Source organism: Corvus kubaryi, unplaced genomic scaffold (genome assembly GCF_017639235.1).
Source record: "Corvus kubaryi isolate FWS band 111438036 unplaced genomic scaffold, C.kubaryi_AGA036_p1.0 37308, whole genome shotgun sequence".
Taxonomy (NCBI): domain Eukaryota; kingdom Metazoa; phylum Chordata; class Aves; order Passeriformes; family Corvidae; genus Corvus; species Corvus kubaryi.
The window spans coordinates 4,472,236-4,487,555 of record NW_024581096.1 but is presented as its reverse complement, the minus strand read 5'-3'; the positions used below and the strand labels follow the sequence as shown (position 1 = coordinate 4,487,555).

The following is a 15,320-nucleotide window of genomic DNA, read 5'->3' as shown; positions in this document are numbered from 1 at the left end:
CCCCTCAGCCTGCCCCTCAGCCTGCCCCTCAACCAGCCCCACAGCCAGCCCCTCAACCACCCTCACAGCCTGCCCCACAGCCAGCCCCTCAGCCTGCCCCTCAGCCTGCCCCTCAGCCTGCCCCGCAGCCTGCCCCCTCAGCCAGCCCCTCAGCCAGCCCCTCAGCCTGCCCCGTCAGCCAGGCACACAGCCTGCCCCTCAGCCAGCCCCTCAGCCAGCCCCTCAGCCAGCCCCTCAGCCTGCCCGCACCGCCTGGGCCGGCCTGGTTCGGGAGCTTCCGTGATGTGCTTGCTGCTGGGTATTCTGAAACACTCGGTGTTTATCCGAAGGGCAAAAGTTTTATGGGGAAGTATTTCTGCCTTAGCTAATAATCTTCATTAAGCGCTAACCGAGACATTAATTCCAGCATCAGGAGGGAGACATGACGCAACAACCACTGGTAGAATTTATAAGTAAGTTGACTGCACTGTATTGCAAGGCAAGTAGAAAGATTTTTCAGTCAGGAAGAACTATAGACGCCTGTGATTCAAAGAGGAAACAGATGTTTTAATGATGATAAAGGGGTTTTAATACTATATGATTGTCTTTCAAACAGCCATATTTGAGAACCTACCACACAAAAACATGTTACAGCAGTTACGCATATCTTCAATAAATGATTACTGAGTTGCCATATGAATGAGAATTTTTTCAGGTCACTTGAAAGTACATAAATAAATAAGTTCCAGGACAAACAAAACATAGGAAAAATATGCCTTCGTTATTTTCTTCAAGTCAGGCAAAGAAAGACATTTAAACAACTGTGTCTTTGATATGGGAAGAAAATACTTCACCTTGCTCAAAACACTTATGTAAGAAAACATGACCATAACAATACAATTTCTATGACTTGCCTATTTTGTAAATATAAAGAAGTGCTAAACTCATATTACTTCATCACTACTATCTCTGTAAGATTTTCGTTTATCTCATAGCTCTGTTAGTCCTCATTTGACATTTATTTAGGTAAAACCACAGTATCTGATAGTTGTCACAGTATTTTGCAAACAAGCATTTTGAGTTTAACAGTCTATAATGTGTATTGATTACTCACCATATCCATGAATGCCTCCTAAAGGGGAAATTATTCACATGCATCATGTTCACAGGTCTTCCAACATTAGTGTTTTCCTTGTCAGACTGATTTATCTGTTATGGTATTCATAGACGCATGCCAGAACAACTGCATGAGCAGTCAACAGCAGGGATTATTGCAAGAATTACTGTAATCCACAAAAATAAAAATTCCCAGGATCCAGTGAAAGACTTCTCACAGGGTTTTCTAGGTACACGTCCATCCATTTATGCATCACTTGCTATTTTAAAAAAAACATTAATCAGTATACAGAAACTGTTCTGACAATGCCAACAGTTTGCCTTGATAAAAATCCAAGTGCTTTGACTGTGAATTAAAGCATCTTCATATGCAGCATTTTGGACAGTTGGAAAAGGTTAGTTAAAAGATAGTTTCTTGCCATCTGTGCCAAATCAGTGTTTAGGGAGAGATGTGTAACTTCAGATTGCTTTGCCATGTTCAGAAATGAATACTGCTTTTTCTTCTTTCTTAGACACATATTCATCAATGACCAATTTAATGCAGTTTTCCTTTCTTACGAGCCTGGGGAACAGGAGGAGGTTTAATAGCCTTGCACAGCAACCCCAAACTTCTTTCTGAATTTGATACTGTGACTTTGTTTCTTCAGCTAATAAAGAAGGAAGGAAGTATGCTTTTTCCACTCCATAGGACAGGACTACAGTTAGATACTGTCAAGGGATATGATCATGTCATGATCAAATTCATTTTTGCTATCTAACCCCGTAATAAGGCTGCCTGCTCCCTTTAAGTGAAATGACTAAGCTATTGGCTCTCACTGCAGAATCTAGTTCTGTTTTGATATTATACTGTACATAAGCCCACGTGCATCAATCTGTACGTTGCAAAACGAAAGCAAAGCTATAAGTCCCGTGTTACCTAAGCATTCTTTCTCTGCTGTCCTTTTTTCCCAATTCAGCTCCCAGACAGTAGTTATCACTCCTTACGCTCTGGCAAATATCCTCGGGAAGATTCTTAAGCCCAGGCTACAGAGACGGCATCTATTTTGAAGCAATGCAGAGTCAACAGGCTCACACTTCCCTTTCCCGGACCAGAATTTCCAGCCTGCCCTCGGGCTGCTGGTCTCCTCGCCCAGCAGCAGCAGCAGCAGCCGCGGCAGCCCCGGACAGTGTCGGGCTGCGTGGCACTGGTCCTGCAGCAGACTGGGCTCGGCTGCGGAGAGGGCTCTGCCTGGCAGAGGCTGTGCTGGCGTCAAGGGGGCCCTCTAGGTGGGTTCTCTCGGCACCGCGCAACCTGCCCTGCCGCTCCCACCCGCCCGGGAGGGAACGGAAGGACGGGGCACTAGCGGGAGAGCCTTCCTTAGGACGGCCCGTGCCTCCCGGGTGACAAAAAAGCACTGAAAATTTTGCATGGAAGTGCAAAAATCTGCAGGAAAAGAGACGCTCAGGAAGCAGAGTTCACCACGTTCATCTGTACTGAGATGTAAAAGATTTCTGGACTTTTATACTTAAGCATAACCAGGGCATACATTGTTTGCTTGCCATTCTTCTTACGTGGTTTACACCGTACTAAGACTTCTTAAACTTCTAACGACCCCTTGCCCTTTTGGACAGGAAATCCTGCAGTATGGAAGCCAGCTGCAACTTCAATGACATTAAAACGTGTGATAAGACTTTGTATTTCATTAGGGTGTGGGTGAACTTGCGAGTAACATGATAAGCTATTGCACGTCACATTTGTATAGATCCTATTTCCTTAAGATCAGTTATGTTGCTTGTCACAACTCTATTCTACAATACCCCAAATTAGCCCTAGTAGAGTTGATGCCACTCTGAAGAAAGAATAAAATATTAAAGTACTTGAATGTCACAATGTATTGACAGTGAAATGGCATTTATTTCAATTCAGTAATAAAAAGGGAGCCTGTACTGCCACACACATTTTTTATTACTGAATATTTGTATACTACTTAATTGAAGCCTTACAGCACAAAAGTACAACCAATTACAAAATTTTAAGGGGCTCTAGCATCATTTATGTTCTTCTAGTCTATACAGAAGGTGAGGGTTTGGGGTTTTTTTGTCATTTAAGTACAACCATGATAGAAAGCAGATTCTGAGAGTTATAAATAAAGAGAATGAAAATAAGCATTTTTTACTAAGATGCTACAAAACAAAATAGATAATCATTCAGTAAAGATAAATATTCGGTATGACTTCAAAGGGACCAGGTAAGCTGTTATAACTATGTTATGTTCATGCTTTATGTAAAAAGCACCCCTATCACACACATCCCAGTTGGTTTGGGAGTTTACACCAGCGACATTTGAAGAGAATATGAACAAAACTCTGAAAGCTACAACATCGCATGATTAATCTGAATATGAAAAAAAAATCACAACTATTCCAGTTGTCGACTGCTTTCTCTAAGGTAGATAAGCTTATTATGAAATATTAACTGCACCAAATGCTACACAAATCTGCACCATCATTACTATTTCATATTGCAGTTATCTCACTGCATACTTGCCAGATCACTCACAGGCACTGACATTTTCAACACTAGACTTACATAATGACTTGTACTATCTTGAGAATAGCTTCTCAGCACTGACCTGTCACTCACCACATTTTAAATCTCAGAATGAGTCTATTCTGCATATGTGTTACAATTTCTCTGTTTGTCTTTAGTGTTAAGTTCAGCACAAAGCCTAGCACCCATTGACTCAGCTAATTTCATTCAGAAGCAGAGTTGCAGAAGGAGTGTGGGCGTATACAAAGTTACTATACAGTATTACAAACCAGTTAAAGAACTCACCGGCAAACTGGAACGCAAAATATATGGGCTTTCCAGAGCAGGGATAAATTAAACTAGAGACTTTAACCAGTAAAATAGGTTGACGTGTGAAATTCTTCCTGTTCAAGCCCATAATAACTTGCCAACCACTTTGCATTAAAAAAAAAAAAAAAAAAAAAGGCAGCAATTTGAAGCAGATTTTCGTTTGATTCCTTGGTTACCAGAACAGTGCTCTGACCAGTAGAATTTAGATTATACAACAGTGCAGTCCATCTTCCCCATTTGTGCAGAATCTAGACTAGGCATAAAGAAATTGGAGGGAGAATGACAGAGACACAAACAGAAGTTACAAGTGATTATGACTCTTCTCTGAAGCGGAGGAACCCTAGACTCCAGTCCTTATACAAAGTCTTCTTGAGTATTTTCCACTAAAATGAATTAGGACAAAGTATGTTTGTAGCAGGAACCAGATTTTCGGAAGCACTTCTCATTTCCAATAAATATTTGCATTGGACTACAGAATGAGGATCTATCCTCTTTCTCCCTCTTAATAGTCTTGAGAATCTTTCATTTCTTATTGCCCAGTGAAACATCTAAAGACGGAGGAGTAAAGAATATATCCTATAAACCTTTTTTAAATCAGCCTGTTAACATTGGGAAAGTGCTAACACCTTTCCATTCTGTTCTTTTGGGGAAGGAGAACCAAAGAGAGGATTATTTGCTTCTCCATTTCCAGGTAGTCTTCCTCCCACAGCACTCAGCTTTTCAATTACTAGCCATACCAGAAAATTCACTTAAAAATTGACTAAGGTCTGTGTTAAACTGAAGTCCTCTAGAGTATTTTCTTTGCTCCCCTCTTAGATGCAAATGCACTAGCAGACACCAGAGGAAGAGTTTGCCTTGTGACATTTCTGGCCATTAGCCTGTATAGAATGGTTTGGGTTGGAAGGCACTTTTAAAGGTCATTTAGTCCAAATGCCCTGCAATGACAGGGACATCTGCAACTAGATCAGGTTTTTTAGAGCCCTGACCAACCTGACCTTGAATGTTTCCAGGGATGGGTCATCTACCAGCTATCTGGGGAATCTGTTCCAGTATTTCACACTCATTGTAAAAAATTTCTTTCTTACACCTATTCTGAATCAACACTCTTTTATTTTAAAACCTTGTATCCCTTGTCCTATCACTTCAGACCTTTCTAAATGATGATAGTACTAAAAAAGATAAGAACTGTTGTTCTACCAGTATTAGATTTTAATATAAAACTCAACAAAATCAATGAAAATACATGATACAGACATACAAGTCATGAGAAGAAAACTGCTCCAGGCACATATAGAACTAACATTTGTATGCCTAGATTGAGTGCAGATTTTCCAAAGATAATTTACTGCATCTTTTAATTTTTACAAGTGGAGGGCAAACAAAAATAATTGGATTAAATATTTTGTTTAAAATACAATAGTACACAGGGCAATACACGTATCTGGAAAGGTAAAGCTAATACTTAAAGCAATGCTGAAAAGTCATCTCCTTATATGAGTACACAGCAATTTCATCAGTGTCATTGTTAAATAGTAATAATGACCAATGCCAGATTTTTTGAGACTATGCAGGATGAGCTGGTGACTTAAACCAGTAGACTCTGGACAAGTATCAATAAAAAAACCTCATCAAACTTTTTAATTGCATAAAAAGTTTCAAAATGGCCTCCAAGTAACGAATGGTTGTGGAGCCTGAAATATGCTACCACTAACAAGGAGAGTTTCTGGAGATCAACTACAGTGCATGCAAGAAATAAGTTGCTAACATATATGACCAGTGCAGAAAGTAATTTCAAGCTTTGGGAAGAAGGCTGAAATAAAAATTCTCATTAAAAAAAAAAAAAAAAAAAGGATAGCATTTTTGCCTGCATTATTAAGAAAAAAAAAAACAAAAACAGATTATTGAAAACAGAAGGAAAGAACTGAAAAAAAAATAGCAGTCATCTAAATCCTAATAGGTATTAATCTGCAATATTATGGAAATATAACTGATGGGTGTGATGATTCTCCATATTTAGGATTAATTTCTATATTCCGAGTGTTTGGATGTCATCATTATTTATAAATTTTCAATGAAAACCACATAGATTAAAATATCAGCATGGTTAATGAAATGGTAAGAAATGTGTCCCACTGCACAGAGTTGAAGGAAATCACCCAAATGATAGGTCTTTAGTCACACAACTTTTTAGGTCCCCACAAGTTATCTTCAGTAATAATAGCATAGAAAGTAAAGGCACAAATTTATCTCATCAGAATCCTCATCAGAGTGAGCAGATAAACCCAGTAAGTGCCTTAACGCATTTTAGACTTCTTTGCTCACCAGCAAGTGTTACATGAGTGTATGTCAAGACAAGAAACAGGATTTTGTCCTGTGTGCTTTATCTGCCATCTACCCTGTGAGGAAATTAGCTCTGTATTGGACCCCCTTCTGGAGAAGGTTAACTAGATCTTCAGAAAGAAAAGCCTGTGGAACTTAGAAGCACTTGGTACAAGCAGTCCAGATAACAGTAGTTTGTCTCTATTCTTCCTGTACAGTCTTGTTACATCCCTACACACCTTCCACCCTCAGATATTTTCATGACAAATCATAAGACAAGCCACATGCATCTGGTGTCATGCTATAGAAATATCATCCCAGTGGGCTCTGACGGAGTCTCACATGATTTCAAAGACTTTGAACCGAAAAAGACAGAGAATTTGTTTCCTGTACCCAGAGAGGTCTAAATGAGTGCTATGCAGTGGGGAAATAACCCACACCACATAACTTGCCCTGAGGGCTTGAGAGCTTAAAGTCATAATTATCTCATTGAAATGACTACTAATAGAGAAAACTTCAAACAACATGTAGTTCACTTTTGAACAACAATCATGAATTAGGTAATGTTGTTAAGAGCTTGCAGCCATCCCTTAAGAACAAAAAGAGCTTAGTTATCAAGTATATTTTTGTTCTGAAAATGATGTGCTGAACTATAAATGTAATTTGAGCAGAACATCCTCCATCCAAGCCCCAGCCCTTTTTGAAGTCCAACAAATCTTCAGGTCAAAAACTTTGAAAAATGAATATTTTATATGTCTTCTATTAAATTCTTAGCTTGTTCTGTGTCTCTTTTCCTTTCAATTAGAGCAAGAGATTTTTTCAGGTAATCTCATTTTAAAATGTAAAATCTCCTCAGGTGTACAAAAAACAATTATTGTTCCTCATTTCACTTGGTAAACATCAGTTGTTGTTATACTTTTATTGTGCCATTTATGTCTTATAACTGATATAAAAAGATCCTTAAGGCTGCATAGATTTAAACTGGCATAGAAGGAGTGGTGTGGACAATGCCAGGGTGTCTCAGGGAGATTAAACTACCTTTTGATCTCATTTGAAGAGAAATAATCTTACTGTCCTGAATACTACTGATTGGTGATACCTGAAGAAAAACAACTGTCCTTCATAGCAACATGCCTCCCTAGATTAAGCACCACTGGTTTTGCTCAAAGACTCATATCTTACCTATTGGATAAGAGAGGGTTTGGATGCCTTAAAGATCATTCCAGAAATATAAACAGAAACTTTACATTTATGCAAGAGAAATGTAAGTAAGAACTGCAGATTATTGTTCTCTCTTTTCTGATTGTACCCTTTTCCCCATCCACTGACTGACTAATGAATCTTCTTTGCCTTAAGAAAAGCAAGAAAAGCAACTATTCTAGTTTGCTGACAGAATACAGACTTAACATATTAAAATGAGTCACAGTTTAGACTCATGTTTATCAAGTTATTTTGATAGCTATGTTCTAGCTATCTTATTTTTGGTCAGAAGCAGAGCTTGAGCTCTCTGTAAGGAGTCATGTTACTTCTGTGGAATATGGTAACACACTCACAGTTTGGATGTATATCTGCTGTGAAACAGGAAGTGACCTCCGGTAACCAAAAATTCTAAAATTTTACCTCAGTGAAAATATTAGGTATGCCATGGAAAGTTTGGCAGCAATAATTCAAGAAAACAAATAGTATGTTTTCACAACTGTAGAATGGAAACAATGAGAAAATGATGACAGTTTTTTTATTTATATAGTGGTAGCAAACTGAATTCAGAGTAGATACACTTCCAGCAAATAGTCATGACCTGTTCTGTAATATGAAGATTATTGTGCATTATTTTTGGTCAACTGTATTTCAAATAGAACACTGTTCAGAATACTTGAATCTTAAATGACAAGGTAGGATGAAACTTTACTTGGTAATACTTTTTGTTTGATTTTTTTTTTACCCTATCTGGTAATGTTTGCATTATTCACTACTTGGTTGAATATTAGCTTAGTGAAGATGGCTTCTTCCTATATTACCAAGCATCATATGTTATTCTGAAATAAATACAAATATATTTTGTAAAAGACATGATAATTATCTTAATTGAACAATTCAGTTATGATTTACAAAAAGAAACTGAGCAAAATGACTTTTCTTGACAATTCTTGTGGAATGTTACTTAGACATACTTTTTTTGACACTTTCCTATCTAGGTAGTTTCTTTACTTGGATGGGGAAGGAAAAGAAATAGAATGGGCACATGTAGAATGCAGGACTTTGGGGTTTTTTTTTCTGAAATTTCATTTCTCCTAATATATCTTATTTTTCTATCAAGTGTGTTTTTCTGATGTCAAATAAACAGTTCGATCAACTAAATTTCAAATTATGATTTATAATATGGTTTAGACATTTGAATAATCTTCTTAATAATCTCAAAAAAAGTTCTTAAAGATCTAAGTTGTAGATGACCCATTAGAATCATTAATGAGAAGATTTCTGTTTTGTCTGGAGCTGTTTATTCATCAAAAATATTGTTTGCTATTTTTGAGAGGGAAATAGACATACTGCAATTCTTTTCCTTTTAAGGAATGAAAACTAGTATTTCCTGTGTGAAGATCCTTAAAACTTCTTCAGATACCTTAATGAATTTTGCAATATGTTATTTTCATAATAAATAACCTAGATGTTCCAGCTTTCTATCAAATTGAAACCTTCGTTATAAATTTTCTGAGGAAAAAAACCAAAAATGACAGACACTACTATAATTTCTTTTTGAAATCGGAATATGAAGTTGGATATTTGAGAGGTAATGTGCACTAATGAATGAAAATCTTTTTGATTTGTCCTGATTTGCCTTGGTTTTGTTGCTTCTAATTTTATTTATGAGCAAATAATTTCTGCCTGTTTGTAACTTAGTCATCAATAAATGTATTATGTCAAAACCTTCAGGCCTTGCAAAATCAAATCATTTCAACATTGAGCGTATGTCATAAAAAAGGTTAGCAATTATGAAAGTAATATAAGTAGTGTTGAGTCACTGAACTTGCCTTTCACTTGTGGTCAGCCTATGCTCATTGTCATCAATAGACTTTCTGTTATCTTTCATAGTTCCAAAAAATTTCAGGATGTCAAATCTGTAAACTTTACACTCCCTCCTCCTGAACCACTGCAAGATCCTGTAATCTGATTCTTCCCTATAGTGGTAGTTTCCTAACACTGAGTCATATGAAAACATCACTAGTGCTCTCCATGAATAAAAGTACTAAGTGAAATATTTGAACTCTAGTAGCATTTTACTTAGGAAATAATATTTACCTTCTAAAAGTCCTTTATTTCTTCTGTTACTACCTCCTAATCTGCCTTAGAATTCTTTACTTATACTCATGTTTTCTATTTTAAATAGCAATTTCCCAAGTAACATCATAGCAGAGATCACCTCTATGAGTCCACCTACTATTTTGTCTGGAAAATAAGATTGCAGAGAGAAAATTAATTTAGTAAACACATAAAAATTTTATCCAGTTTTATATTTGTCTTGATGACTAGTAACTCTGGTCTTCAAGAATTTCTTTCTTTTTCTTTCTTAAATGAAAAAGGCAGTGTACCTGTCTAGATCACTTCTGATCTCTTAAAATACAAGTAACACGTTTAATATTATTCTGTTCCTGATTTTATAATCTTATTAACAATTCCTACTATAAGAGTGAGATTTCCTGTACCAGTTCTTTCAAAGTTCTTGAACAAAGATCATCCTGTCCCCTTAATTTAAGAGCATTATTGCCTGAGATTTGCTGCCAGATAAATTGTAGCAATTTAGATTTAAATACCTTTTTTCTATTATTTATCATGCCTGTCCTGATGCTTAAAGTAATTTTCCTTATTAACACTATGCACCTTCTGCTTTCTGTTGATTCATTGAATATTGGTCAAGAAATTGATTATATTTATCTTGTCAGACTATTCAGTCCTTACCATATTTTACAGATGGATTTTTTGCAACACAAACATGAGAAGTTTTAAGTTTCTCATCATAATTTCTGGTACCAATTCCAGGAAATATTCACCCAACACATTATTTTTGCCTCTGTGGAACACCTTCCTTTTCATGTCCAGTATTATTTTCAGTTCATCAAACTGTAATTCCCCTGCATCTACCAGTGGATGTACAGATCCCAGAGAGCTAATTTATGCAAGCTGACACTTGGTTTTTTTCTATTTGCCTTTCTCATATGTCTCTAGAACCAGTCCAAAAACATCCAAGGGTCCACAGATCACGTTTCATGCACAAATATATGATGCTATCCACCTAGCTTACACACATGTACTAATAAATAATGCTTTAGACAGGAGTCATCATGATAACTACCTTTGGTACACAAATTCTTTTTTTTCCATTTTGACAGATGTGGACAAAACATAATGTATAATTGAGTATTCTATGTCTGGCAAATTCTAGCATTAAGTGACAACTTGTATTCTGACAAAGATACATATATTTGTAACTTGAATTAGAGTACAAGAACTAAAACTCATAATTGAAAAAACATTGAATCCAGAGTCAACTTCTTAAGTAAAAGCTGTTTAAGAATTAACACATAATTTAAATTGCTGAGTGCCCAAAGGGAAGCTAATTCAGGTAACAGTTCTGTTTCCCAGCTGCAATAATAGGAAAAAAACCCTAGACTTTATATAGTATTAAGAGTTTCTCACTGTCCTAGGAACAGTATACAGAAGTTGTTCTAATATATATTGCTGAATGAAAAATTGTGTGTGCCTATGTAGCTGGGATGTAGTTATGGACAATTACTTAATAGTGGAATAGTATTTTATAACTACATAGAACCACAGATGCTTAGGGTTACTGAGAAACATAGAAAAGACAAGATCTTTATCTCAAACATTTTACAGTCCTAAAATAAGTAGAAAACAGAGGGAAATTATTATTCATTGCATACAGAAGTGGACTAAAACGTTCTTAACAGAAGCAGAATAATAAGCTGATTATGAAGTACTTAATGAGATTTATAAGATGAGTATGGGCCAATATTCCCTGTATACAAAGCCATTCTTAGTTTCTTTTTAATTTGTTATTTAAAGGAGTACAATAAAGAGCAAACATGTGACAATTTAAGTAGCAAACCTCTCTGATTTGCAGACTGAAGTACAAATTTGCATGAGATTATAGCAGCTTTTTCTAAAGTTTGAAGTCCAAATCCTACTGCAATTACATCACTAAAAATGCTGAATACCCCATGCCATCCATGGTGTTAACCACTAACTGTGTGATTGTGAGCAAACTGAGGAGGTCTGAAGCCTCACTGATTATTTCCTCAAATATATTTGTGAGAAATTGAACTCTTCCCTCACAATATACCTCAGCCTGCTAGAAGTATAATGCTTAGAAACTGCAGCTTTTAGGAAGCACACAATACATAAAAACACACCTTTTTCCTATATGCTCCCAATGTTTTTGAAGAACAGACTCCTAAATTGATTATCTCTGAAACAGGCAACAACTTCAGGTACAAGAGACTACAGACTTGTCTCTCGTCAGTTTATTGACATAATCTTCAGAGAAATCCCTCCATTTTGCAAATTATTTAAGTCAAATGAGATGGTGAAATGCGATGGGACCCATACACTTTAAGTCAGACATATATTTGATGTCTTTGCAGGATCAGTTGAATCTAGGCCTGGTTCCCCATTATCCGTGAAGACTGATGGCAAGGCATTGCACTATATCCTATATTTACATACTAGATTTTAGATCTAGCCAGGGAAATTGAGAATTAAATTATTGCTGCAAACGTAAGACACCTCTTTGACATTTGATTATTTTTCTTGCATCTGATGACTGAAAAAAAGGAATATATCACTGGTACAAAGGCAGACATCAAGAGGTCCACTCAGAAAATTAGGTCTCTAAAGTCACGGCCTCTGGTCACTAATTAACACTTGGGAAATTTGGAAAGCTCTCATGACATAAATTGGTTTTATGGTATTTTGCCAACATAACCCATGAGAAACATGGAAACTTGTTAGCATTATGGAAAGCCAAGGTAGCACTGCTTGAAGTATAAACACTTAGCTGTAATGCTATGTTTGAGCCATAGTGACTGCACTGCTTTTGCTATTTATCCAAAAATACAGATATTAAAAAAATGTCTCAGTAATAAATGTAGACAAAATCTAAAAGATTAGAAGATTCATCAAGAAAAAAAGATACATTTTAAAGTTATTTTCCCCTTAATATACATTTCGCAGACTTACTTTTAATTAAAGTTACCAGAACACTATTATTTCCTGGTATTCTGATAAGTAACCATCATTCTTCTTAAATCAAGTTTTAAAAGCTCTTACTTATGTGTGCCTTCACATGAAATTCTCCAATAAAGTTGAATATGGGATAAATTTACTAAAATAGAGAAGAAAGAGAGCATGCTTTCAAAGTCTGTTTTGCTGATGTTCCCTATTTTCAAAACTGGGCAGGTAATTTTTGGTAATTAAATGGAATAAAAATGCCCATCTGAATAAATCCCAAATTTTTTTTTCTGAAAATGATTCCCATAACATGTATTTTCTGGAGTGTTCTGAGAAGACTCTGATATTTTCTCTCTATAGCTTAAAAGCTTGTGTGTATGAAGGAACAGAACAGATGTTATTAGTAATCATAGGCCACACAGTGATTTTTCTGAGTAAATGACATTGTCCTTAAAGTCGGATATCTTTACCTTCTCAAATATTCTCTCTCAGTTAATGTAGGTAACTGGGGACAGCACCATCTCACCACTCCCTACAGATTGACAGTGAAGTTATACACATAACTTCTTAGTGCCCTCAGGATTTGCATGATAAAATAATGAAACAGTAGTACATGCCCAAGGTATTTTTTGTGTGAATTAGGCAGATAACTCATTGTGGAAGTGATCTTTAAAACACAACATATAAGACAGAAGTATATGTGACTTAGTTTCCTACTGCAATACTAAGCTAAAACTGAAAAGCTACTGAATGACTTCTTCAAAAAACACTGCTTTATGTTGCCAACTAAATAAACCTGTTACCAAAATGCAATATATCATTACAACTAAAGCCTGATGCAAACATCTGAGTATTTTATATCTTCTCACAATACTTTGTCAGGTTCTAAGTTTAAGCTTATTCCCATACTGAAATAAATAGAAAATTGTTGCTTTACTATTTTCTCCAATTTATTAATACACATCACTGCCAGTTCATCCAGAAAACTATCACTTTCTACAAAATACTCGGTGGAAAAAAGATTTCATACCTTTCACTTTACAGGGGTGAAACAAATCCTTTATATTATTTTATAGATCTCTGTTATTATGATCACAAGTTTACTACTTATAACATTGGAAAATTTCCAATTTTTTCAAGTGAAGTTGAGTTGAAAAATGCTTGGTAAAAACGGTTCTAAACACTCATTTAAATCAATGTTTAAACTCTAAAAGTAAAACTTAGACTACTTGAAAAATTAAGGGGGTTTTTTTTCTGGCTGTTGTTTGATCACTTAAAAGGCCATGGTGCAATACTTTCTTACTAAAAAATTGAATAGGAGTTTTGATTAGTTTGGCCCAAAAGTGAAGGACAAACTAATATTTGTCAAGACTAGGAGAATAACAGAATTACCTAAATTAAGAATGAACATTGAAATTGTCCTCTAAAGGGCTGGACAGAGAGCAGCTCCACTGAATGGATAAGAATTTGGAAAGCTCAACAGTTGGAAAAATCAGGCTGATTGACTATGTTAGTAACACTGAAACCGAGATTTGATTTTATTTTTTTTTCATTGGAACATGCCATATTAAATTACTGCAGAAATCATATCCAACATAAAATTGCTCGTTGCTACTTCAAGAAGGAGATAGGTGTAGAATTCATCTAAGCAGAAACTGTGACATCTGTATGGAAGAGAATGTTAACTAAACCCAGGATCACCTGCTCCTCTTCTCAGTCTAGTCCTTAGAAAGCAATAATCAGAAAGGGACATGAAACTCCCAGTTTCATTATTTGAGCAGCAGGTACCTCTTTTTTGCTTATTCTTTAGAGAGCTCACCACTGAACTTCGTTTTATATTATTTCTTATATGGAACAAAAATTTGAAAACATCTGAAAACCTGAAAACATCTCTAGATACACAAGCAATAAAGTTCACAGGAAATTTTCAAACTTATTTTACAGTTACTGTTATAGCAATACCTATTTAAAATAAGTAGGCATGTAGTCATTGTAGAATAAACATATAGAATAAAATTCACTTTTTTCCCAGATGTCAAGAAGCAAAGTTGTGTTTAATTGAAGATTTCTAAACTGAGAGCTGGTGCACTGTAATAGACCCAAATGGAATTTTTGATGGTAAATCCAGTGACATGAAATCTTGGTATGTAGGCTTCCTATAATTAATCCAGGATGTTTAAAGTTTTTACTTGTAGCCACTAGTGCAACTTATCCTAACACAAAAGCATGTTTCAAATAATTTCATATAAATTTATTAACTAAAAGGCAGAAATTGAAGTTCATTGAAACATTAATTCACCATGCTTCCACTGGTCGAAATACAGTTATACATGCTATTCTATGATGTTTCATAGGCTTACGGATATCTTCTGAATCCTTCATTTACAGTGCTTTTCATTCAGTCTTTTTACATTTCTCCATGCTAACATTTCAACAGTACACAGATATCTTCTACACATAAGGAATTAATATACCATATAAGAAACTATTAAGGCTTTTATAAAAAAAATATGCATAAACGCTGTCAAAAAGGATGACAGAAAGTTTCAATATAATTTTTTTTATTTTAGTATTGTACAATACCTGATCTGTCCTACACAAAGAAATCACTCCCAGAAAGCACATTTTCAGTCTCATTTAGATCTCTTACATCATTTTGCAAAGATTGATTATTCTTTATAAAGTGTTTTAAAGATGTAAGGCTAACTGTGGCTGCCAAATATAATTAATCTAATTAATACACCAACAGTGAACGTAATACTGTTCAATAATAAATTCCTTTGTGATACTTACAATTGACCAATTGCAATTAACCAGTAGAGTG

The 15,320-nt window shown here is 35.6% G+C and overlaps 1 protein-coding gene across 4 annotated transcripts in view; it reads right to left on the bottom strand.

The window, feature by feature from the left end:
* The window catches only part of PDE4D (phosphodiesterase 4D), a 551,221-nt gene that overhangs the window by 253,198 nt on the left and 282,703 nt on the right, over positions 1-15,320 (bottom strand). Inside the window, exons 1-2 of one of the 4 annotated variants that reach the window (XM_042028304.1) lie at positions 2,012-2,757; positions 1,094-1,355 (exon numbers count right to left, since the gene is read on the bottom strand). The exons of 2 other annotated variants lie outside the window; for them this stretch is intronic. In XM_042028304.1, coding sequence (XP_041884238.1) covers positions 1,094-1,140 — 47 coding nt within the window. In that variant the 5' untranslated portion in view covers positions 1,141-1,355; positions 2,012-2,757. Of the gene's footprint in view, positions 1-1,093; positions 2,758-15,320 lie in introns of those variants that run through there. One more of the 4 variants, XM_042028303.1, reaches the window with a different exon arrangement.